General features: G+C 32.7%; 1 protein-coding gene across 1 annotated transcript in view; it reads left to right on the forward strand.

Moving 5' to 3' along the window:
• LOC128188247 (WD repeat-containing protein WRAP73-like) overlaps positions 1-23,157 on the forward strand; it is a 51,670-nt gene extending 28,513 nt beyond the window's left edge. Inside the window, exons 9-14 of the mRNA XM_052859190.1 lie at positions 3,264-3,341; positions 9,178-9,271; positions 10,704-10,829; positions 18,439-18,522; positions 19,435-19,542; positions 22,229-23,157. Of these exons, the coding sequence (XP_052715150.1) occupies positions 3,264-3,341; positions 9,178-9,271; positions 10,704-10,829; positions 18,439-18,522; positions 19,435-19,542; positions 22,229-22,344 (606 nt within the window). The 3' untranslated portion in view covers positions 22,345-23,157. The remainder of the gene's footprint in view (positions 1-3,263; positions 3,342-9,177; positions 9,272-10,703; positions 10,830-18,438; positions 18,523-19,434; positions 19,543-22,228) is intronic.
• The last annotated feature ends 4,699 nt before the right edge of the window (positions 23,158-27,856 follow it).

The following is a 27,856-nucleotide window of genomic DNA, read 5'->3' on the forward strand; positions in this document are numbered from 1 at the left end:
TAATACATGGTATTTGCGAGTGATAAAATGCAAATATAAGTAATAAACAACGGTTATTTCGTAAACATGGCGTTATGAATAGCAACTGCTCTGCTGGCATATTTTCCAACAGAGCAATTGCTATTCATAACGCCATGTTCACTAACGTTGTTTATTTCTTGACTATACTAGGTTATACAGTATAAGATTTTTTCTAGGGTAAATCCTTCCATGACAAAGCAAAATATAAAAAATTAAACTACTTTCACAGGTTTAGAATTTTCAAATTTTACAATATTTAACAAAAAAATAGCTTTTAAAAATATTTGGAGAGGAAAAAATTGTAAAAACCCTAGCAGGATTCGAACTCATGATGTACAGATTCGTAGTAAACCCTCTAACCCACTGCGCTTCGCTGTAAGGTGAAAACATTGGGAAAGAAACTACTTATGATTATAGTTAAACTTGGTTTTATTGTTTATTTTGATAAACAATACGTCAAACATGGAAGTGTTCCAAACCACCTTAATAAATGAAACATTAAAGTGAAATTGAAGATTCAGATGTAGACTATGATATATCATATTTTGCGAGGCATATGTTGAAATGCTCATTTTCAGACAAAATTCAGAAAAAATCCTTAAACTAACCGATCTGGGGGATAAGCCGATTTTCAATCGATGATTACTAAGTGAAAGTATGACAGCTGATTAAGGAAGTCATTGTATTAAGTATATACTTTCAGAATATCGATGTAGAAATTTTAAAGAGTAATTAAAATTATTTAATTTGCAAAACATATGTATTGCATATGTAACATATGTTAAGCAATTTTTAAAAATATATCTGTGTTTTGTGGATGCATGATTGATCTCTTCCGTATTCGTCAGTATATAACGTTACGTATTGTACGTAATTTTACATAGGGTAAATTTTATTGTATCACCAACCTTGGTTGTTCTGTCTGATAGACTAAGTATAATATTTTACCAAACATTTGACAATTATATATTTTTACATAAAAAAAAAAGTTTTATGCTGATATCTGCACATTAAATTGTGCTTAATATTTACATTAAAGCCAAGTATCTGGCCTTATGATACATTTGATCATGCCGACCATATTTGATCACCTCATGATACTAAAAGAATGATTCCTTATTCCTTCAAAAAAAAAAAACATTTCAAGTATTATTTTGATTAGAGGAGAAATTTTGGAAAAAGCATAACTTAAATTGCTGTGGTAGCTAGTAGAATAAAGGCTCTTCCCTAAATAAACTTTCTACAGAGGCCTACCTTTTCATCCATCCTGCTTTGTTAACTATTTATACAATCCTTCTTGAGTGTAAATAATGCATTTGAGTTTTAACCCCTGGACCCAAACTTCACTGATAACCCCATAATTTAGCGAAAAGCTGTCTTTATCAGTTCAAGACGGGACTTACAACAGAGATGTTACTACCTGAGGAGTCCATAATATTAGGATGGGAATGTACTGCATGCCTTAATCAAACAGTAGATATGTGGTCCTCAGCTCTTGGTACATATGTAGCTAGACCACAGTGCTATATCAGTGATCAAATATTGCAAAAAACACATTGAACATTAAGGGTGTGTGTGTGCATGTGTGTGTGTGTGTATGTGGTAACACATGAAACTCATTTCACTTGACTTTTCACCAAAAGGTCACTACACTTTTTTCCAAGGGTTGTTAAGAAAAATTTTTGTAAGAGGCTGTTTGCTCTAATGAGCCTATGGGGTTTGTTATCTTTTATTATTAAAAAAATTGAAATTTCATCTAACTCCACTACATATCAGACCAGTGGCTCACTAATTAGACCCACACATGATCCTCACTCACTACATCGTCAGTTTTAAAGTACACACATGAAACTGACTACTAACATTAAATTTTGATATTATTTATCCAATCTCATCAAATTCTTGATACACAATACATTCTTTGAGTTTCTAAAGACTCATAGCACACAAGTAGTGTGATTAATTGGTATTTCAATAACATACAAATCTTTTGAACAAATTCTATACAACATACACTATAGCTGTTTTTGAGGTCAATATGATTTAGCTACCATCGAATTACAATATCTACCTCGCCCCCTGTTCGGTGAATATTGTACTTCGAAATATTCATCCAAATAATAAATTTACCACATTTTAAATCCTGGTTTTTTCAGATTTGCTTCATTATATCTGGAGATGTCTACTGTCTCTAAGAAGTTTCTTGAATGACAGATAACTGTAATTATGGTAATTGGCATGGTGCATAAAAAGGGTATTTAATTCAAATAAGTGAAAAATATGCATTATTTATTGAAAGAATGATTGATTATCAGACAATACTGATCGAAGTACGGTCAAAAACCCCAGCCACATTCGAACTTTGCATTTGTGGTTTACAAGCCTAATACTTTAACCACTGGTCAGTTGTCTCTTCCCGCCATAAAAATGCTTGTAATGATGCTTTTAGCTACTTTCAATGCGATGCACCTCTCAGGCCATCAGGCCTTTGATTAGTCCAATGTAGAGAAAATCAAATGTTATATTGACCTCCTAGATCAGGTGCAGGTGAATATATCGCTTTGTTTTTTCTATGATAATATTATTATTCATCAATTATTTAGGACAAAAAAATTTAAAAGAAGATGGGGGGAATAAGATGGTGTAAATGCCCATTAGGTTTAGTAGTGAAATACAATTTTGTTATTTTTAAGACACAAATTTACAATTTACCAATCTTTGTGTATTCTTCAGCAGATATTCATCAAACTGACACATTGGCAAATGTTAAATAATGTTTTTGTTCCTTTAGTTTGAACTGTTTCCCTCTCAAATGAAGTTTTGCAGATGAACAAAAATGATAAATTAGATATGCCTCTACTTTATACCGGGCTGTAAAACTTCCTTGTAATTCTATGGTTATTCCATGAAAATCCATGAAAAAAGTGTTCATGGAAAAAGCCTGGAGTTCATGTTTTCGGAGGCTTTTCCATGGAATTTCTATGGAAAAGCCTGGATTCCATGGAAAAATGAGAAAAGTCCATGGAAGTTCTACAGCCGATTTTCAATTCTGTTTTCAATTTTTAGAGTCAAATGCATGATGTCATACATGTGAAATAATTGTATATACTAGATATGTTATTCAAATTGATATTACTAGTTATATGATAAAAGTACACATGATATTGTTTTTCACACTCTAGTGTTGTTCTAGAATCTGAGTGAATACATGTCAACACTGTGCAAACTTTTGAACTTTCCAGCTGAGGATTTTGAATCACATCACTTGGAAAGCAGTAGCAACCCACAGTCACCCTGCCATTGTAAAGGAAGACGATGTGGTATGTTCAACCAACTGATAAAAAGAGATAACATTACATTCTCTTCTTTTTATTATTTTCCAGTAACTAGAAATTAATTGTACAAGATATCATACATGGAAAAAAAGTAATTTATGAAGGTTGTATATTTGCTGGGCTTCATCTTTTTTTTTAACTCATCTGAGCTGAAAGCTCAAGTGAGCTTTTCTGATCACAGTTTGTTCATTGTCTGTCTGTCCATCTGTCTGTCCGTCTGTAAACTTTTCACATTTTAGACTTCTTCTCTAAAACCACTTAGCCAATTTCAACCAACTTTGGAACAAAGCATCCCTATGGAAAGGTGATTATAAATTGCAGAAATGAAAGACCGATCTTTATTCAAAATGGAGAAAACCTCGAAACTGTAGAAAAAGAGGGGTGCATTTTAAAAAATATTCTCAACAAGAACTACTGAGTCAAATTCAGTACAAATTGGAAAGTTTTCCTACATTTTGCAGTTTTGTTTAATTTCTTTGTAAAATATCAGTATTCGATAAGTACTCTATTTGTTATTGTTTATCCATAGATTTAAATGGGCATGGTCAAGATTTTGGTCAAATTTTATTTTTCTATTTTTATTGTTTACAATGCTTTAGAAATGCATTTCTAATGATCAACAAAAAGCGGTAAGCACAATTTTTAGCTCACAGAGACGAAGTCGGGGGCGCTTGTGCTATACCCCCAGCGTCGGCTTCGGCGTTGGCATCGGGACCTGGTTAAAAATTTTGTTGCAGGTCCTGTATCTAAGTTACTAGGTACTTGTCCTATCTTTACCAAACTTGCATGGATGATGCATCTGGACCTACATATGAACTTGAAAGACTTGGATGCTGAATCTGGGCCATGAATTAAAAATGCTAGAGGAGGTTAAGGTTTTTGAAGCAGGTTAAAGTTTTTGATGCAGGTGCCCTTTGATAGCCATTTCAAAGTAACTACTGGTCCCAACTTCACCATTGACGGTGCGTCTTAGGATACTGATGCACCTGACAGCCTTGAATGCTTAATCTGAGCCAATAGGTTTCGGATGCTGGATGAGGTTAAGGTTTTTAGAGCAGGTGCCCTCTGATGATTACAGGTCATAACTTAACCAAACTTACATGGATGGTGGTGTTTTTTATACTGATGCACCAGACAGGCATGAATGCTGAATCTGACCATAGGTTTCCGATGCCGGAAGAGTTTAAGGTTTAAGAGCTGGTTAAAGTTTTTTGGAGCAGGTGGCTTTGATTATATCTAAGTCAATTCTGGTCCTAACTTCACCAAAGTTGCATGGATGATGCGTCTTATAATACTGATGCACCTAACAGGCTTGAATGATGAATCTTAGCCATAAGTTTTGGATGCTGGTTCAGGTTTAGTTTTTTTGGTACAGGTCACATGTTTAATAGATAAAAGTACTATTTCAAACTTGAATAGGTGATTTAACTTTAATTTGTTCTGCCCTAGATTTTTTAATGAAATTTTTTTACATGAATTTCTACTGATATAATTATTATTTTAAAATAAAAAAATAAGACATTTACCACACCGTTTGTTTAGGGGGTCATCTCAAAGTTTGTTAATTTTTAACATAGGACCCTATGGGATTTTGCTTGAAATGTATCAATTTTGCACATTTTTTACATTTTTTTAAAACTTCTGCCCTAGGGATTTCTTTTTCTGTTCTACATATTAAAGTTATTGCTAAAAGGCATCAAATAGTCAAATAAAAAAAAACTTTTACCTCCTGGTTTGTTCCAGGGGTCTTATCAAAGTTGATTTTTGTATGCCCAATTTCCCAGATTTGTCAGATAATGGCTATGTTTTATTTGACAAAGGCGGAAATGGTGATCTTACTAGTATTATTATAACATTCAGACATATTTAAGTAATAAATAAATATATAACATCACATATTAAGGGTCATTAATATAAAATACATGGTTAATGTCTAAAAATATATGAATTAAGCTATACAGGTAACTCTCAATAGCTCGAAGTCCATGGGACCGAGGAAAAACTTCGAGGTTTCAAGAGTTCGAGTTTTCAAGAGTTCGGAATTTTCCAGGTTGACCGACGGGTTTTAAAATTAGTCTTACCGGATGTTATGATTTAGCCATTTATTTAGTGCTAACCTTACGCACGTGCTTAAACAACGTTTTCTTTTCAGTAAAATATACAGAAATTGATGTTTTTCTTTAAAACTGAATAAAACAAGTATTAAATAAATTCATAATAATTATTTATTTTATGCATCATATTAAGACCAGATTGCTCAGTACTACTGTACTGCGAGACGATCGACATGTCATAAATGTGATAACTGAGTACCACCCATTGTCCCCACTGTACGGGTCCTTCACCAGCTGTAAGAACTTGTTCAGGAATAATCATTATAATGACAATGATGCTGCTAAACATAATTTTTACAGTTTTATAATTCTAAAATTTGACCATGGCTCAATATCATCGTTTCGTCTCAATTAATTTCTCATTTTCATTGAGTCTCCAAATTATCGTAAAACGGTTGGTGTTGATTATAGATTAGGTATCGGTATGGGCAATCATCAAACAATTATCACCTTGCAGGACAAGTGTCGCCTAAATAAACAACCCGTGACACAGGTCCCGCGTCTAACGCCTGGAGCAGTTTAAATGACCAAGTAGGTGTTAATTAGGTATAGCGCTTGGAGATACAGGGCGACTTCGAGGTATCGAGGGTAAAAAACTATAGATTATGAATAACGGGACTTCAGTTTGACTTCGAGGGATCAAGGGTTTTGAGAGATCAAGAGTTCGAGAAATCAAGAGTAAATTTGCTTAGTTATATAGGGAAAAAAATCGGGACCCTAGACTCACTTCGAGCGATCAAGAACTTCGAGGGATCGAAGTTCGAGCCATCGAGAGTTACCTGTATTTAGGCAGGTTAAGAAAACGTGACGCATCAAACGAGCTATTTTCAACAAATTTCGCTGAATATCTGCAATTGAAACTATCACGCCATGGCGTCAAACAAGCAAAACGATAACGTCACAATACAAATGAAACGCTGCGCAAAAGCGTGCATACTCGTTCTGTACTCGGCCTCATTAACAGTAATATAAATAAATGGCAGAGGTAGCTTCAGATGCAGAGCCTGGTCTCCATTATCAAAGATGCTAAAAACATACCTTAACTATTACTAGTCCTAACTTCACCAAACTTCTGTTGATGATGTGTCTTATGATACTGATGCACCTGACAGGCATGAATGCTGAATCTGACCCATAGGTTTCGGATGCTGGAGGACGTTAAGGTTTTAAGAGCTGGTTAAAGTTTTGGAGCAGGTGCCCTCTGATGATTACCGGTATATCTTAGTTATTACTTCACCAAATTTGCATAGATGAAAAAATTGTGTCTTATGATACTGATGCATGGTACTACCTGACAGGCTTGAATGAGCCCCCTCCCTTTTTTTTTTGCAAAGTTATACAAAACCATAACCAAAGATCTTTTTTTTGCATTTCAAGATTTTTGATAAGTTTAGACCCCCCTCTCAATTTGCTTCCGAATTTTATAAAACTGCAAATGACATTAGCTATCAAGGAGTTCATTCTGACAAAGCGTTGAAATCAGAAGGTTTTGGTTGTGTTTATGTACAAGAACTTACTGAAATAACAATGCTTCTTATTAGACTTTTATTCCACCATCAGTAAGCATCCATATTCTTTTCAATTTTGAATCATTAAGGTAGTCCTATACTCGGCACTAAATGGGCTCAATCATTAAAAGCTTAGCTTTAAATGATAAATATACCTTCTAGCAATACATATTCAAAAAAAATATGTATGTTTACATGCTAGTTTGTTTGTTATCACCTCTCAGACGGGTGTACCCCCTTGCGAAAATTATTGACAATTATGAAATTTGCCAGACGTCCGTTTTTCCTAAAAATAATTACCAATTTTGGGAAAATTAGAACTAAACATACAAAATAGAGTATAAATATTTATTTAAGCCATATCTCATCAATAATTTTGTGCAAATTTTTGTAAGTAAGTACGCTTTATGGACCTGATGTATCAAAATATAATACAAAAAATGCAATGCTAGTATCGCTTTTGGTAATTTTTTTACTATTTTATGGACTCAAACTTAAATTCATGGTGTTTATTCTATAGATTGACATCTTAGAAAAAAAGATTTGGTAAAATAAATTATATGTTGAGGGATTACTTTTCACGCTATAAGCTCTAAACCAAGTAGACCCTGACGAAAAAATCCGTAAAAATCACATTTTGCTACAGTTTTCTGCCTAGATCTGTCAACAATGTTAGATATCATTTAAACTTTAATTAATTGACAATTGATTAAATTCGAAATAGCTTCTGTCTCTAAATTTAAACCGGTTTTAGTAAAAGAAAAAGAAAAATTCGGGGGGGGGGGGGGGGGGGGGGGGGGGGTCAAAACATAGAAGATATAAGCATACCTGAGATCCTGGTTAATCAGAAACTTCGTTTTTCATTTTACTTTAACAGAATCGAGTTTCTCAACATTAATCATTTCTATCTCTCATAGAATACATATATTACCGTTCTAATTGCTTATTATTGCCATTGTTTACAACAGCGATGTAGAGCAAAATCAATACCGGGTATCAAAAACGCTTTGTAAAAGTCAAACCAATATTGTAAAATCCGTATTATGACGTAGTGCGATACTCGGACTACTTTAAGCTGGTGTTTGTTTTATACAACAACTGTTCCTCGTTCGAGTCAATTCAAACTAACGAGCATTGGCAACTTTGTGTATTTCAACAAATTTTTATCAGTATTTCCATTTAATCAGGTGATTAAGCTCTAAGAAAAATTATTTAGAGCTAAAAAATTATTTCAAGGTTCATTTCAGTGAAACTTTACATTAAATCAGTTAGATTTATCTCTGAAATGACGTATGTAAGTATCATAGGATGCAATATCATATTTTATATAATTGTATAAATAATCATTGTATCTTATAATACTTATAAAATGAACAAAATTAATGATTATCATACAATTTTTTAACATATTGCTAATTGAAACTTAAAATAAAAATATATTACTTTGATACCTTTAATAATTGGATTGTGAATTGAAAAATTTAAATGAAAATAAATTCATTAAAACTATTAATTGTTAATTGGTAGTGCAAACTTTTTAAACTGTAAAGACATTCGTTGTAAAAGTGTTAAATTTCATTATTATTCACCATCCAAGACTCAAAATCAGTTCACTATATCTGTAAATTCGTTATATCGGAGTTCATTAAAACCGTAAAATTTTGCAAAGGTTTGTTAATAATTTTACCGGGTACTTAAAAAACCTTCACTACATCAAAGAATTCACCATATCCGTGTTTGTACTAAACGAGTTTTACTGTACCAGTTAAAATCTTTTTCAAGCTGAGTTATCCATCTTCTAATTCGTTTTAAGCATAAATTAAGAGTTTCTAATGCTCATCACATCATTTTAGGTAAACAAAAACATGATGTAAAGTTTGTTAACATAGAAAAGAATTATAAGCTCTGTATCGCTGTATCTTGCTTATAGCTCAACAACTGACACTCAAAGTTTGGTTGACTATTAGAAATTCCTAAATTGTTTCTCCTGACTTTGAGTCTGACATCATCATGATAATTTCGTAATTTATTTCCAAATATAAAATTTTTAAATCACAACTGCGATACATTTATGTTAAAACATTGTACATGTATGTAATTGGCCCACATGATGCATTGAACTTGAACTTAATCTGCATTATGTTAAAAATCATAAGAATGAAGCTTATGTTTCATATACTTTTTAAATACTTTTGTCAGGTGGTGTATAAGGAGATAGAGACAAGGACACCCCTACCCCCAGGGAATGACATTGATGCCCCAACAGCAGCCCTTTTTACTCCACAGAGTAAATGTAAGTTTACCATATTACAATCACATGTAGTACTTTTGATATTAGATTAATTTTGCTTCATAATTGAAATATTAGCCTACTTATACACCCGCACATGTAGTTTAGGGTGGTTTATTGGAAGCACCCTGTCGATATATCCCTTTGCCTGTCTGTCTGCAGATAATTTTGTCCCCCCCCCCCCCCCCCCCCCCCCCAATAAATTTGGAAACGTCTACATTGAACAGTCTATTAGAATAGTGTACATATGTTGAACACTATTTGAAGATTTGTACCTGCAACTTCTGAGTCTTTTGCCATCCGTCTTTGTGCATCTACATCAACTGTTAACAATTTTACATTTTTAACATTCTTAAATTGAACTACAAGGCCAATTGTTACAATATTTGGTATGAAGCATCTCTAAGTTAAGAGGAATCTACCGGTTAATTGTGAAATTTATTACCTAGTACCTTTTCCAGGGCCTCTTGGGCAGGGCCAAATATGCAAAGAAAAAAGGCCAATTTTTTTTTGCTCTCCCGATTATTTTTTTTTGGGGGGGGGGGGGGGGGGCTACAACTCCATAGGATCTCCGTAATGGTGCAAGTGCGGGAGTGATTCACTCCTGCAATGATTTTGGTTGAAATCGTATATAAATGACAATAAGATTTGCATTTCTTACCTGAACCTAAACATTGTACCGTAGTTGTGTACGGCATAAATTAATCCAAAAATATCAATCCATATATAGTCCATATATCAGTTATTTTTCGTGTATGTCAACAACGCAAGTTTAAATTTGTCCGCCATGTTTACTTACCTTAGTTTTATTTTGGGACAGCCAATGAGAATTCAGGAGCGGATCTTGAACTGAATATTGGAATTCACCAATTTAAACATAATTAACGCGGTAAATATGAATTTTTCATTATATACCATTTCCTTAAATGATGTTTCAGTGATAGAACGAGATTGATTATTTACACTGACATTCACGTTATCAAGCTCATCAAAGCTCCAAGCATCAAATCCCATAAAATCAAGCGATAACTGTCATGGCTGCTGAAAAAGACGACTGGTAAACATGCTGATGTGTTTTATCTGGTTTTGATTTATGTACAGTTAGTTTGTTTAACCTGAATTAAAAAATCATTTTATCCAAAGGAAGTCAAATATAAAAACAATTTTTCAGACCGAAGTCAGCTGCATGAAAAAATTAATTTTGCACCATTACAGAGATCCTGTGGAATTGTAGCCCTCTCCAGTAAGAATCAGATATAAAAAAGCGGAGAGGGCTACATTAATGCAGCAAGGGTATCACTAGTGAGCATTGGCTCACAGATGTTTTTTTGATTAAGAATTTCAAAAGAAGGAAAGACCTTTCTTATTACATGAAATGTAGCCAGTAGTCTAGTTGAAAATTTTGATTTGTTCTTCATTTACTTTCTTAAATTAGATGAGGTTGATCAACCTCCAGTGGATATTCCTGTTGTCAAACCAGACACAAAGCGAGCCAATCCCAAAGTAGGAGTGGGCATGCTGGCCTTTAGTTTTGATTGCAAATACATCTACACAAGAAACGGTGAGCAGAAATTATTATAAATGATTATTGAAGATTTGCCACACAATAGCTGTGTTTCCTATTACATGATTACATGGAATTCTAAAATAGGGTAGGAAGGTGGGATTTTTATGGGTTTTTCATTTTCATCTGATGTAGCCTTATAGTTTAAGGTCTTTAGATTGTTGCATGATGTCATTGTGAGCATTCCGAAATATTTTACTGTTATTGGTTATAATATTAGTGTTATGTGATGCATGGTTTTGCCAATATTTCTTGATTTATCTTGTGTTTAACACATTTTAAGCTTTGTAAAGTGAAATGACACTAATGTTCAACAATTTTAAGAGAGAAGTTTTAGTTGAAATCGCTGAATTCAATGAAAAACTGATAAAACTGTATATAGGAAAAGTTGACAGAGACTACAATTTATATTTTTTTACCTGGCAAGGTAAACAGTTCTTTGCAAATTTCGATAGGAGATATAATGAGTTACAAATGTACCAATTTTCAGTGAGTTTGAAACATTATTTCAAAAGTTAAAGACATTTTATGTTGATAAACTGTACTTATTCATTGTTGAAAAATTGTATCAAAATGCACTCTAAATGTGATAGCTTTCATACTGGCAAGTTAAAATGGCTTTAAACTGTTTAAATTTAATACATAAGATAAAGGATCGCTATTAATTTCTTTAAAAAATTGCTTTATTATATAGAAATCAGTAAAAAAAGAATGTGATGTTTGATCGGAGAGCAGCTGTCGCTATAAGGCCAGCATTTTTTTATTTTTAGATTTACGAAATATTTTTCAAATTATTTGGTGAGGAGGAGGGAAAAAAAATAAAAATAAAATTGAAAAATTTGTCCGTCGAGAAAAAAAATAAAAATAAAACAATTATTCAATAATATTTTTTTTATTTTTAAAATAAGAACATGTGTCCAAGAGCTGCCATTTTTTTTTTAAATATATAAGTAATTTTGGTTGTTGGTGATGTTCTTATCATAACATATTTTATCCATGGGCACTGAAAATTTGTGTTGATATATTGTACATGCATGTATAAAAACGAAGGTTTTTTTTATATATATATATACATGCAAGTACGGTACATACTGTACATATACATTAAGACAAAAAAAAATTAAGGGAGTTTTCACTTCTTCCCTGCAGAAAAAAAGGAAGAAGTTTGAGAAATCATTTATTTGATTAAATTAACAATATGCTATTCACAAATTCAAAATTCAAAATATTGTTACTGAAAATAAATTGGATTAGAAGCATGTCCATAAATGTCAGTAAAAAATCAAACAAGTTTTTATTTAAAAAAGACTAACTAACTTTTAAAATTTTATTTATTTATGTAATTATACCTTTAAGAAAGGAAATGTTTCGTTATTTTGTTAGCTTAATGACAAATAAAATCATTCTCTTTCCTTCAGTCATAAGACTCCTGTGTTCAGTGTGTTTAGGGTTATTAGTCCAACCCTATATGACTCACTTACAACCGTTATGTAGATGATCTATTTCCAAACGGTTAAATTATGATTATTTTAGAATTTATTTTGCAAAAATGTTTTTAAAAAAAGTAAATTATCATTTTCTTGGTTTTTTTTTTTTAATTTACGGAATTGTGATAGAAAAAGACTTCAACTTCTCTTTCTTGAGGAAATTCTGGCTAAGTTGCCGATCACAAAACTTAATAGGGTCGTAAATTGTAGGGTTGGACGAAAGCAAACAGGAGTAGGCCCTAAGGTTGGATTTTTGTGACTTCTAGTGCCTGTGACTTGATCGGAAAGAACTTGGTCTTTTTAACAGCATTCAATGCATGAACAACAATAATTCAGACTACACATACGTGATTGCATCAACATTTATTTTTATTTTTACCAGAAAGAAAATTTCGGGTCGGAGGGAAAAATAAAATTAATAGCTAGTTCAGGTCCTTTTATTTTTATTTGAATTTTTTAAAAAATAGGGTCGGCGGGTTTGTAAATCGAAATTTCAAAAAAAAAAAAATGCTGGCCTAATTGCCCTGATAGTGTACCTGTATTAGCTCCTACAGCATGAACAAAATATATGCAACATACCAATATTTAAGTTCATTTTGAATGTTTACATATTAATCTTCAAATTTTAACTAATACATGTATTACACATATTTAACCATGAAAACATCAAGGGAGGAGAAACCTTAAGGAAAATGCAAATATACAGTTGCAAATGAGATGATGAAAAAAGAATGTCGATATGAAAATTGATCATTAATGTACTAGCATTATTATCAAAGCCAACCTTACAGTAGATATATTTAGACATTACCTCAAGTTTAAATATCACTGATGATTATATAATTGCAATTTGAAAGGTCTTTTTAGACCAGATAGCAGGGTCAATCATAAACTAAGTCTAATACAGTCTCTAGAAAATTACTCATTATTATTGTAAAAATTAATTATTATTATTATGAAATTTAAATAGCGCTAAATAAAATTAAAATTACTTTAAACCGCTTTACATAAAATAATGATGCACAAATAAAATACATGCCATAAAATTAGACAATTAATAGGCATAAAACATGATTAAAATAGATTACGCAGTGATAAGAATTACATTACTTTAAAATTTAAAATCAGGAGTCCTGTACACAAATATCAATAAAATGGATTACAGTGTCAATTATAAAAAACTGATTTGAGCAGATGACCTTAAGTGATTTTTCAAAACTGCACAGATGTTCTGTAGTTCTTGCCTTAGTTCTGCTGTGAGACCGTTCCACAGTACAGCAGCACTAACATCAAACCACCTATCACCATATTGTTTTGTGTTGACACGAGGCTGGACAAGAAATCTTGAATTTTTAGACCGCTGTGTCCACATAGGAACATTTTGCAATGTCCTGTATGTATGATGGTGATATCACATGAAGAGCCTTAAAAGCAGTCACAAGTAACTTATACTGGATTCGAAATTCCACTGTCAGCCAATGAAGAGTCATAAGCACAAGGGTTATGTGATCATGCTTCTTGGACAGTCCTTGTTATAATCCTGGCCGCTGTATTTTGAATTCTCTACAGTCTTGACAGGGAGCTCGAGCTCAACCCATACAGCAATGTATTTTCATTATATTTCCAGTCTAGAGATAATGAGTGAACACACTAAGGTCTTGCAGGCATTTTCAGTGATGTTTTCGAATACGACCAACACTATGAAGTTGATAAAAACATTGTCTTGAATTGAAACTTATCTGGTCTTCCATTCCAAGTACAAAAAAGTACACCAAGGTTTTTAACAGGATGATGCCTCAATGATCTCAAAATTAATAGTGCAGTTTGGAAATACACCTAAATTGTTTTTAGGAGGGAAGATAATGAGTTCTGTTTAATCCTGATTTATTTTAAGCATATAGGTTTTCTTCCAATCACTGATATCAGACAAGCATGCCTCCAGCCTAGCTGCTAATGTGGCCCATGGCTTGATGACCATATAAACTTGGGTATCGTCAGCATAGGTATGGTAAGACAGTCTATGTCTTCAACAGATCTCACATATGGGTTTCGAAAACATGCAATAGAGCTTTGGTTTAAGGTACTCCATAACTCAGTTGAAAATCAACTGACATGGATGGACCGCAACTCTCTGATATCTGTTATTGAGATAGGATTCTATCCAACGTAAAGCATCACCACATATGCCAGTGAAAGATTAAGGCGCTTAACAAGGATAGAATGGTCAATCACATCAAAGGCTGCTGAAAGAATGATGTACGCAGTATGCAGATTGGTAAGAATCTTGCAAATTGTTTGATATAAGATGATGCTCAATGCATGCACTGACCACTTTTTCCAGAAATTTTGAAATGAAAGGGAATGTTCAAAACTGGGCAATAGTTCTTAAAGACTTCTGTGTCAAGTCCTTACTTCTTCAGTAGTGGACGGACTATAGACTGTTTAAAAGATGATGGCACTGATGATTCTGCCAAAGATTTGTTGATTATTGTTGTAACAACAGGCAGAAGAATGTCAATGACTAACTTGAGAACATTGGCAGGGATGGGATCTAATTCTCATGACTTAAAAGGTGAGCTCATGATAAGTTTACGAACTTCAGTTTCGGTTGTTGATGAGAAACAGTCCAAAGGAGATCCACAAAGTTCTATGTCTGTATTTAAAGCATCAATTCCTAAATCTCTTTTGAAATAGCAAGTCGGTCTCGGAAGGTTGATATTTTCCCAGTGAGAAATCTCCCAATGATGTTTGCAAGTTCCTCCTTGTTCTCATGAGTGGTGAAAAAAGGTGATATTATTGCCAAAAAGATTTTTTGTTATATAAAGTTGTTTCTGATCATTTCAGATCTCCATGATCTCTCCGGAGAAGCTTTCCTTTTTGATGACGGTAGTAATCTAAATGACTGTATTGACTTGGAGTTGAAGATTTCCTTATGGACTGTTAGTCCTGTTTTTGGCATACGTCTTTCAGCTTGACGTTTTTCACGTTTTGCTATTCTAAGTTTGTCAATATACCAAGGAGTGTTTGGATGTTATGTTATAGATCTAGTATGCTCAGGGGCATATGTTGGTCCAAAAGAGTGCGCATTTCCTGATTAAAGCAACTGACTAGTTCTTCCAAAGACCTGCTGAAATCAGTGAGTGTGTCCATTGAACTCAGGTCCAATATAAAATTTTGTAAAATCCACGAAGTTTGCGAAAGGTTTTGGTTTTTTGTCATTTGCAGCTGTTACGGCAAAATGGTCACCTTCAGCATTGCCATTGTTTTCACAAAGAACAGGGTCCTGTATTGTAGGTAAATTACTAAGGATGTGGCTGTCGTTCCTAGTGAATATTTTAGTCTCTCTACCTTAATCACATCTTTCTCTAAAATCTGTTCTTTCCTCTTCTGTCCACATTTCTCATCTCTCTGCCATATGCATTTCTCCCCCCTAAAAAAGGTCTGTTTGATCCTCTACCTCTACCATGATTATAATTGTCATGGAAATTCTTTCTTCCTCTTGTGCTAGTATAAAAAGAGTTGTTCCTTGGCCTGTCTCTCTTGTATTTATCAAAATAATATTGCCCTCAAACAATAGCTCTGACATGGGCTGAGATGTACTACATATGTCTTGGAATCTACTGGGTAAAACCCTTCTCATCAAAAATCTTTTCTTTTGAGAAATTTGATAGATTGAATTACAAAATACAATAATTGAATGTTTTAACAGATTCCTTGTCTCTTTGAACTTATTATTTGTCTCCATCATTTCAGCAATTCTGAGTATAGGCTTAATAACAGCAACAATGTTTTTATGTGCTGCTTGAAAACCAGAATCACGACTCTGGGCAAATTTTGGTAAAATGTTCAAAATGTCTGTATTGACTCTAGGTGCTACTTATTTAGTGCATTTAGCTGGCCTTGGATTATCTTCAATTATTTTTGATGTTTCACCTTCTTTAATACACTAAGTATTGACCATTTCTGCCAGTTTAAAATCAATGTCTTGCCCTTACTTATCTGAACTAAACCAATCTGGTATTGCCCAATCACTTAATTCTATGTCTTCTCTGATTCATTATCAGCAAAGAAATCAAACTTGTTTTTACTTTCATTTCTCACTGGAAGTTCTGAATACGTCACACAAAGATTGTTTATCACCTGTGCCTGTGTGATGACCTTGACCCAATGTCATTCTGGTAAGGTGAAGATCATTTGTGAGCTTGCTCACGGTACCTCTAGTTTTTATTGCCATTTACTTTCTTTCATTTTTTACCTTTAGAACTCGCTACCGGCCTCACTTCACTCAGGTCATTGTCATTATTGTTTTAAGTCTTTGCTCACAGAACCTGTGGCAGAATTAGCTCTAGTAACTGCTTTAACGTCATTCAATTTTTTAGCAAGTCTTTTTTCTGCTTCTCGAAAAGCGTCACTAATGAAACCCTGAAACATATCATTATTGGAGTCTGCCATTATAGAGAGGACTTTGTCCCCAGATTCGTTACAAGATGACTTGTAAATTTGTCAACAAAGAAATTCACAAGTGAAATATCCACCTTCGTAAAATTCAAGCGGTTAAGTCATTAAATATGAACAAATGTGTGAACCACGTGTTAACAAAGACAACGTCTTAGTTCTGATAAAACAAACCGTAAATTGAGCTGAGGCCACATATCGTGTACCAAGAAAAAAATGAGTGATAGATGCTTGGCGGTGCTATAGATAATACTGATGCATATGGTTTGAATTTTTTGAAGAGCGAGCCCGAGTATAATTAGTCAAGAATTATGTTATTGATACTACGGTATGCCGGAGGCTGTATGAAAAGAATGTACCTATATGCTCTCATATATTTTGATCGCCTTATAAAGTAAGGGGGGGGGGGGCAGAATGAAAATATAGGGAATTGGAAGTAAATAACAGTGTACCCCTACCAAAAGTTTAGTTTTATATCTTGCACATAGGATTTTCTTGTATTTGGTACAAAAGGTTTTCCATAAAGGTAGAATGTCAAAGAATAAGTGTATGCAAAAAAAAGTGTAAAACTCAAATACTTTACAATACATGTATTTATTTTGTTTATTCTACCGAGAGACAATATGGCACAATATCCTTTGAGCGCCCATATAAAGTCTTGTTGCTCAGGTGAGCAATGTGGCCCCATGGGCCTCTTGTTTCTTTTTATAACTCAAAAGCGGTTAGAATTTTGATATGGCTGTTGCTGGAAAAATTGTTCATTAGGATGTTGTCAATGTTGTTACAATATTACATTTTTAAAGGTTTTGCATGATTTGAGTGTAAACAACTTCATTTGTTAACATGGACCTGTTTTCATTTGGTAAGTTAACAAAAGTCTTTGTGCATACATTTGACATAAAGTTACTACAGAAAGTGTACTGGTTTATATGAGATGTTTTAATTCATTAGAAAGAGGTGTTTATACATGCTTTTATATTTACTTTGATCAACGTTATACAGTAAAACTCGTTTAGTAAGAACATGGATATAGCGAATTCTCGGATATAGCATAGTTTTTTTATGTCCCCAGTAAAATTCTGAACAAATCTTTGCCAAAATTTACGGTTATAATGAATTCGGATATAACGAATTAACGAATATAGCAAACTGATTTTGTGTCCCCTATAGGTGAATAATAATGAAATTTAACAATTTTATAATGAATTTCTCTACAGTTTAAAAAGTTTGCACTACAATTTAACAAAATTGTTTGAATGAATTTATTTTCATACAGATTTTTCAAAACATGCATATATAGTAAATTTGGTATCATAGTTATTGTTACGAATTCATTATAAGGATATAACAAATTACGGATAAAACAAAGTAAATCCATTGGTCCCTAGAACTTTACTATAACTGAGTTTTACTGTATGTTTATATGTCATGATTTTCCACACAAAAATTTGGTGTTCTCAAATACCTATATACTTAAATAATGTCTCCCCCCCCCCACCCCACCCCCACAATGTTTTATGTTCCAAGGGGATGCTCCGCTTAGTGGTGCCCTTGTTTTTAAAACTATTCAATTTTGAAGAATTTAATTAAGGGCCATTTTACAATATATTATTTATTATTATACTGCATCATTGTGTAAAAAAAATCCTTTTGTTTGATTACAGACAATATGCCATGTACGTTATGGATATGGGATGTTCAGAAACTGAAACTGTCTGCTGTCATTACTCAAGGGACTGCAATCAAATGTCAGGAAAGCTTAATTTTATAGTTCTAAAATGTATTTTAGTATGCTTAGAAACTAAAACTGTGTGCTGTTATCACTTTAGGGGTTGCAATCAATTGTTAGGAAAGTTTCATGTTATAGAGCTAAAATGTATTTTAGAATTTATATGAAACTTTGTTTAGTCTTGAAGATTATTGCACCATGTTTGCATCATTATAATTTTTTAAGCTCAACTGAATCAAAGGTTTATGTAAGCTTTTTTGATCTCCTGTTCTATCCATGATCTGTTTATCTACTTGATCAAAAGAATCAAAGTTTTTAATTTTTCTCTTTTTAATTAAAATGTATCACATTATTGCATGATTTTTCTATGCAAAAAAAACCCCACCAGATTCTCACAGATTATTACATGTTTATTAGGTCACATCAATTTGTGAAATAGTTCTTCAAATTTTCAATAAATAAATAGGAGCGAGATGTTCTTCTTTCAAAAGATTTCATCCATTTAAGGTTGGAAAAAATGTACAAAAGATGTTTTTTATTTTCATAAATTATTTTTCATTTAAAAAAAGTAAAACCTTTTATTGACATTACTGGAATTGATTTTAATTAATAGATATTGATATCTAGCATTTATTCACACCAAGTTTCAAACTCAGTACAGTGTTTTTACTTGCAGCCAAAACAGATTTATCACTTTCTCATAAAAAAATTCAAAAAAAATTGTTAAAAAAAATAAAGGCCATGTATCTTTCTTTGAACAGCAAAATCATGTTTTAGAAATGATATTTTTAGATCCTTAAAATAAAATATTAGTGTAGTATTCCACCTTAACCTATTCGGATGATTTGTGTCTCCACTGTATATGTATATATTTGCCATTATTTACCAACTGTTAAATATCAAATAAAAGATGTTCTTATGTTAATTTTAGATGTTGAGTGGGACCCTCGTCAGTCCCGCCTAGCCCTGTGTACTGGCACCAATAGACTGTACATGTGGTCTCCTGCTGGTAGTCTGTCTGTGGAGGTACCAGTGGAAGGTCAGTATCTGACTGATGATGCACTGTAAATGATGTTTTGATAAAAATCACAGTACATTTTCAGGATGCTGTAAACAATTTCATGGAGGATCAATTTTTTTTTATATACCCGTAATCATGTCATTGATTTAAACAAATATATTTCTTATGAGTTTTAAAAAAAATTGCATCATGCCACATAAATAAAATTTTTAGAAAAAAACTGGCTTGATATACAAGTAATGACAGGAGTTGATATTATCGATCATTAAATTCTCCCCCCCACTATGTTCGTCCGAATATAAAACAAAGTGCTAAATGAATAAAAAAAACAGTATAACATGTGCAAACTGCTCACTTGCGTTTAGAGATTCAAAGAAATACTTGTTTAACGTTTGGCTGACAGATATACAAGCAATACAGTTTTATAACACAATTAACAACAATGCACATGTATAATATACATGCATTCTTACGAATATTTTCAATTTTTTTCATTCGGCACTTCTAATACTCCATCTCTCAAATTGCACAAAAATCGTATAACCAAATAACCCTATCCCCCTGAACGAATTGTGACTTTTTTATATTTACTTGAAAACTACATGTAGCTGCAGGTGTGAAGCTCCCAGCCTGAAAAAATTTGGATAGATGACCTGGGAGGTACAGTGCCACCCATTGAAAAAATTGTCTATTTATTGCACACGTGCAAATGTGCGGTAGTTTTGGACTGATTAACCTTATTTAAGCGCATATTCTGTTAAAACAACTATTACTATTAAATTCTTCATGCAATTTACTACTGATATTGTTTCTTTACTTGAAAACCTTAAAATTCTTAAGTTTTGCGCAAAAAACTAGCTGTCTCTGTGCATGAATTATAGTCAGAACAAACCCAACCATCATCTAGATATACAACAACAGGAATACAATGATATCTCCAATACTTCACCAATACTCTTACAAGGATCTATTGCGAATAACAATTGAATAGACTGATAGGGGAGATCAATTTCCTGGAAAAAATCACATTTGAAAATCAAAGTTTTTTTTTTTATTTTCTATCGTACATATTTCTAATTTTTTTGAATTTGCATTTTCAACCTATCATATTGCTCTTGCAATTTTGTTACTTATCTTCAAAGTTGGCTAAAACAGCATTTTCTCAGTAAAGTGGTATATTTCTACATTGTTTTTGGCCTAGATATTTTTCAGGACCAGCCTGCTCATAAAAAAATCTAAGATATGCTGATAGGCATTCTGGCTCTGGGTTCGAATTTTGTCCAAAAAAAAACGACAAAAAACTGATTTCTATCATAGTGGTCTATATTAACACCGAAGAGTGTAAGTTCTGGATAGCGCGGTAAGTCAAACCGCTAGCTATGTAACACACGATGTTTTTTGTGCCCTGGTTTGATTCCATCTGAGGGCATACTTTTTTTTTTAATTAACGGCAGTTTTAAAAACCTTTCCTTTTTTATGCTGAATTGTGCATTTTGTATATTTGATTTCGACCTTCTTCCTCAAATGCACATTTGCTCTTTAAATAAAGATATCGATTGAAAAGGTACATGTATAAACCTAACTACATGTAAAAGCAATCAACCGTAACTATTCCTAATTGTATGCATCCTTTGTTTGAGGACAAGAGGACAAAAATCATTCACTCTGTGTTACTGGAGACAGGTGCCCCGTATAAAAATCATGCCGAGCAAAAACTGTTGCATTTGCTTTTCCAGAACATCTAGGTATAGGAAACGGTACAATTGTGATAGAAGTACTGCAAAGTAGATGCAGTTCGTTCTTTGCAAAGAATGTGTGCATTGGTGACAGTTTATGCCAAAAATGCAGGAGGAAGGTTTATAGATTAGAAAAATGGAAGTAGGTCAGTTAGAGTTTGAAATCCATCCCCTTGTCAGCCAAGCATTAGGTACGTCCCTTTATACAAAGGATGCAGCTGTTAATATGGAAAAGAGTTCAGTTGAATGTACGGTTAATTATGATAGTATTCGAATGCCTCGTAAGAATCCTTCTACATTTACAAAAATCATTCTTCCTGTTATTTCTGTTGGAAAAACTATATGGCGACGTGCATTGTTTGTAGCAAAGAGTCAAAGGGTTTGCGACCTTTGTAATTAAGTATAAAAAAAAGGCTAGTGTAACTCATACTGCTTGAACAACGACTGTTTAATTTTGATTTCAATCAAGATACATAATGAGAACTAGAACCTAAGAGTTTACTGTATATGGCCTAAAATCAAGAAGTGGAATGCAAATCGAGACAGAAACCAATATTGGTCCTTTAGGTGGATTCAATCGTTATTCGCAATAGATCCTTTGTGTAAAAATGTAACCAGCTAAAGAAAGCACGAAAGACAAAACAGTGAATTCAAAATATTTATTTTTACCTTTAAATTCCCAACTAAAAGCTAAATATTTCTGAAATACCAGATTTTAAATCAAACTTGTCCATAAAATTTTCCTTTCTTGCATAGTACATAGCTTTTTAATACCTTCAAATTTATTTTTCAATGAACTGATTTACTGTCGAATTTGACAGAGGCCTGCTCATTGCTCACAACGAGATCACATCATACTTTTACCCCATGTAACAAACCAGCTTTGAAAGGGAGACATGTTTTAAAACAAACAAAAACAACACCAACTAGTTGTATTTGTATGTTCATTTTAATTCTTTTCTTTCTAGGTGTATTTAATGTTCATTCCTTGAAGTGGCATCCTGATGGCAATACTATTCTGTTGCTTGGCAAGGACCAAATGTGTGTTTGCTATCTTTCTGACCTTGGAGCAGAGAACACCTAACCAAGATAGATAACTTGTGAAGCTTTTAGACAGTTACAGAAGAATGGATAATAACGATACATATGTGGAGTTAGGATTGTTACATGTAGAAGTAGACATGTCCATCCTTGAAACAAAAAAGGCAGCATTATCTGCAAATAATTAGTATATTGTGTGCCTTATTAACAAGATGATGTTTATTATTAAAGACATTGTATTACCTCAATCATCATGTTTAAAATTTTGACTGCAAAAATATACATAATCATATACAAATTTAATCATTATATTAAGGTGGAATGCTACACCAACATTTTATTTTATGGATCGTTTCTGAAACATGATTTTCTTGTTAAAAGAAAGATACATGCTCTCAACTAAGCCGAGCCTAGTATGAAGTTTATACTAACCAGGTATCATCCCGTACCGGTCACTACATGATTTTGTAACGATTATATCTTACCGTCTGCCTTTGTGTACATGACTTAAAGATAAACAATGAAAATTAAGCGTTTTCTAACAAAGTTACAAGTTTCAGTTTGGGTAAACCTGACATCATAATACTCTAGAATGATGTCATAATGCTCAAGGGGAGATGCATTTCGTACTGACTGTGTAAACTCTGACTTATGGTATGATCTCTAACATCACGGAAAAGCGTTACACTATTATGAAATCATAGTAAGTCAAAAGTAAGATACAGAAATCATGATATAGTTAGGAAGAGTTATCTTTCCTTGCACATTGAATTTTGTACAAATAAATATAAAAATCAAATACCTTTGTTTTATTTGGGTACATTTTTTATACAATAATAAAAAACGGTTGTAATTGTTTAAAAAAAATGTGAATAAAACAAAAATACTTTGTATTGTATTTTAAACTTTAGATAACTTATATAAATACTACATATTGTTGTTATTAGTCATAAGAAGTATTCACTTCATTTAAACAATAAAATGCTTTCTTTGGTGATTCAATCGGAATATGAAGGTAGCGACATTGCTGGAAAAATACATACTATATAGTAGCGGGTTATGTAAATTTTTCCTGCAATGAACGCTACCTTCATAACCCGCATGAATCATCAAAGAAAGCATTTTATTATTTATATTAACATCTTTCTTTTAACTAATTAATAAATTGATTATGAATAGTTAGTAAAATTCTCTTAATTACTGTTAACGTACATAAGTACGTTGCTAAAAGAAACAGCCAAATCGTCTACTGTGAGACTTTGAGTCTGACATCATCATGATTATTTCGTGCAGTCCGGGATATTTCGTAGGTCGCAATGATAAACAGGGCGTGTCAATTTCAGTCCTGTCACTTTCATGTCAGTTTCAGCCGCTGTAGATTTCGACCAATCAATAAATGGGGCGTGTAGATTTCAGTTTGGAGCTGTTTCTAAAGAGCTATGAATTAACTTTAACTTTTTGTAGGAAATAGAGGAGAGGAAATTATACTTGGTAGATGTAAATATATAAAAATAACATCCATTTTGTGTCTTGTTGCGAATTCGTTCTCTGAAAGCTTGAGCCCTTATCACTAAAAGGAATAAAACACCTGGAAAAAGTCACACAATTTAACAGTACATAAATCATTTGACTATGAAATGTATAATGATAAATAAACGGTATAGAGTCAAACAAGTGAAAAATTAACACTTTGGGAATATAAAATGAATATCTATAAAATTCAATTCAGTTAGTAACAACAACAGACCCTTCGGGGTTCGAACTTTGGATGTACAGAGCACGAGCCCGACACTTTATCCACTCTCAGTGACTCTGGTATGGGGTGAGTTAAATGCTGCCGTCGATAAAATCCTTTTAAGGGGGATGTTAATGAAATGAAATGTCGTTTCGATCAGAGGTCATCCATTTTGTGATCATGAGTTATTCCACTTTATTATCTGACTTACCGTAAGTCATTTCTTAAGTCGTTTTCAAGAAACCACTCGTAAGTGATAAACGTAGGTTACAAAACAGATTACAGATTACAGATAACAGATTACAAAGCTCACCGATACGAGGCATCACCTTTTAGTTATGAGACCTCCTTTATTATAGTGTATGAAAATCATAGTTAATGATCTTGGATACTGTTTTGACACAATATCATGTTAAAAGTAGTTTGATAATCATATGTTCATTTCATACGGTATTGTAAGATATAATGTTAATCAATACAGTAATATTAACTATAATATTTCATTCTTTGATACAGTACAATATATATCATTTGATACAATATTATACTATGATGTATCATATATGATACATAATATGATTTGTATCATATGATACAAAATACTTTAAAACCACATTGTTTCATATGATACAATATCATTTGATATAGTAATATGTAATATAATACAATATTTTATCATACAATATCGTATCATCTGACACAATGATACGATATAACAGTATCATATGTTACAATTTCATTTGATATAATATTGAATTTATTTAAACAATAAAATACTTTCTTTGGTGATTCATTCGGGTAATGAAGGTTGCGACATTGCAGGAAAAATACATACATGTAACCCGCGTTAGCGGGTAATGTAAATTTTTCCTGCAATGATCGCTACCTTCATAACCCGCATGAATCATCAAAGAAAGCATTTTATTGTTTATATTAACATCTTTCTTTAACTAATTGATAAACTGATTATGAAAAGTTAGTAAAATTCACTAAATTACTGTTAATGTACGTAAGTACGTTAGCTAAAAGAAACAGCCAAATCGTCTCCTGTGAGACTTAGAGTCTGGCGTCGTCATGATAATTTCGTGCAGTTCGTGATTTTTCTGAGGTATAGTTGTAGGTCTCGACCAATCGATAAACTGGGCTTCTTTCACTTTCAGCCGCTGTAGATTTCGACCAATCAATAAACGGGGCGTGTAGATTTCAATCTGGCTGTTTCTATAGAGCTATGAATTAACTATATGTTTCCGTAAGAAATAGAGGGAATAATACTTGGTAGATGTAAATATATTATAGTAAAATCCACTATACAAGTTTGAAAAAGTACTATTTTGTATTTAACATGTGACCTGTTCCAAAAAACTAAACCTCATCCAGCATTCGAAACAAATTCAGGATTCAAGCCTGTCAGGTGCATCAGTATCATAAGACACACCAATCGTGCAAGTTTAGTGAAGTTAGGACCAGTAGTAACTAAGATATAATCATCAGAGGGCACCTGCTCCAAAAACTTTAACCAGCTCTAAAAACCTTAACATGCAAGTTTAGGGAAGTTAGGAGCAGAAATAACTTAGAAATGACCTTCAAAATGCAACTGTTCCATAAACTTTAACTTTTTAACGAAGAATTTTGACCCGAGTTGAAAATTGACCCGGGGATCATTTTTCAACGTTGAATATTGAGACCAAAGTTGTTGAAACAAGACCCCAATCCGTTGAAAATTGACCTGCATCGTAGAATATCTATAACTTCGATTTATTTAGCAATTTTTTTTTCAAATTAATTCTTTAGATTTACACCTTTACACGTTTTAGTAGTCGGAATAAAAAATGAAACATTTCAAACTTATGATTGTTTTTTTAGAATTGACATATTATCTCCAAATATGTATTAACTATTTTATTCGTAGTTTATTTTCGCGTATAATAGCTGTTTATGTTTCAAAGATGATGTTTTAAAAAGAATATTGGTATATTTGGTTACACCATAGATTAATCATTTCAGTGAAACCGTTTGGGGTTTTTTTTATATTTGCTGGATAGGTGTACAAATATAATTGATTTGATGAATCTTTTCCCGTATGCAGGGGCATAAACCATTTGTCATGTTTGTTCATCTGCAAAAACCCTTCCTTTGAAAAGGGAAAAGACACTGTTTAAACTAAAAAGAACAAAAATTAATATTTAATGTTTCCATTGTATCAGCTTGATGGATATCTGCCGATGAGTACACAAATAAAAATAATTAAAAGATGGGATCGTTATAAAGTGTCTTAAAAAGCCCTGCCTTCCTCATCAACATTTCAAAATGTTGGCCCGAGATACTTATGACTATTTTTTGGCCTTAGTTACAGTTTTTATTGACTTTTTGATTGTGGATGGAGAGAGTATCCTCTGTAGGTTCTTTGGCTGCCTTTTGCTGGTAATAAATTTGAATTTTTATAAAACACGGGCCATATCTGCATCTGTTTTGAGAATTCCGTTGAGATGACTAACAGCAGTGGCTATATTCGGGTTCCTGGGGTTAATTATGAGTAGTATCGAGTAGTAATATTTTTGTTTCCTTCTTGTTCCGTGAAATTGGATTAATTAGATCCTGCCTATCTATAGACTTTTGCCTTCCTGATGCCTTCATCGATAAGATTAATAGTAATGTTGATCAGTCAAGACGTTGATTTCTTGTTTCCTCATCACTGACTAGAGTACATATTTTTTCTCCTGGCAAGGTTGTAAAGAATGTCCCTCTTTATATGTCGTGGATGGGACGATCAAAATTGCAAGTATTGATGAGTATCTGTGATCTTGTTGAAAATATCTGCAGCAATTTCGTCGCATTCCTTTATTACTATAAAGACCATCTAAAAACGCTATTTTAGTGGAACGCCTCTCTTACGTGATTTTGATATCTGGATCCAGATCATCAAGAATGTTATTCAACATGTGTAATTCAGAGTCTCCGATATTCCATATAATGAACATTCTGACTAAATTCTTAACCGAATTCTTCTCTTGTCTTTTTATACAGTGTTTCTTCTAAAAATCCCCAGATTAAGTTGGCGTATGTAAGCTGGAAAAGCTATTCAGATTTTTTTGTTTCATCATATGGAATAAAGGAGACTGTGAAATTCATCCAAAATTGATTCTACTTTGTCATGCAGTACACTTTTCCTAGATTTTATCCTAAGCTTCACAAGACATCAGATCTCTTCAACTTAGTCGGTACATGTACCGTCATTGGCCTTGAAATGCGTTCTATGATTTACTGTATAATGTTGGAATCCTTCGTCGTTTAGTGTCCGGCCTGTCAACCCATCGACTTGTCTAACTGTTGACAATTCAACCCGTCGATCTGTTAAATCGCAACCCGTCGACCTGTAAGCTGTCGTTAAATATCCCACCTATTTTATTTTCATCTAATATTTGTCGAAAAATGAAAAATTACTATTCTACCCTTTTTATAATTAAACATTAATTTTATAAAAATAATTGAATTTTGAATTTAAAGGAGCATTTACTGTCAACACTCCACTCTACTGCCTAACCTGATTAATTGTATAGATAATAATTTTGTATCACTACGCAAAAATTATTTAACATATAATTCCTTTACTCTTATTCTGTACTTCAGCCATAAAGTTTTGGTACAGCAAAAAAAATGTAAATATTATAAACAGAATGCCACAGTCCAAAAATAAAAGGTTTACTGTTAGCGCCATATATATATATATATATATATATATATATATATATATATATATACACATTTGATATATATATATCTCTATCGGGAAGGTTAACTCTTATAGTGTGAAAGAAGTTTG

Source organism: Crassostrea angulata, chromosome 6, assembly GCF_025612915.1.
Source record: "Crassostrea angulata isolate pt1a10 chromosome 6, ASM2561291v2, whole genome shotgun sequence".
NCBI classification, from domain to species: domain Eukaryota; kingdom Metazoa; phylum Mollusca; class Bivalvia; order Ostreida; family Ostreidae; genus Magallana; species Magallana angulata.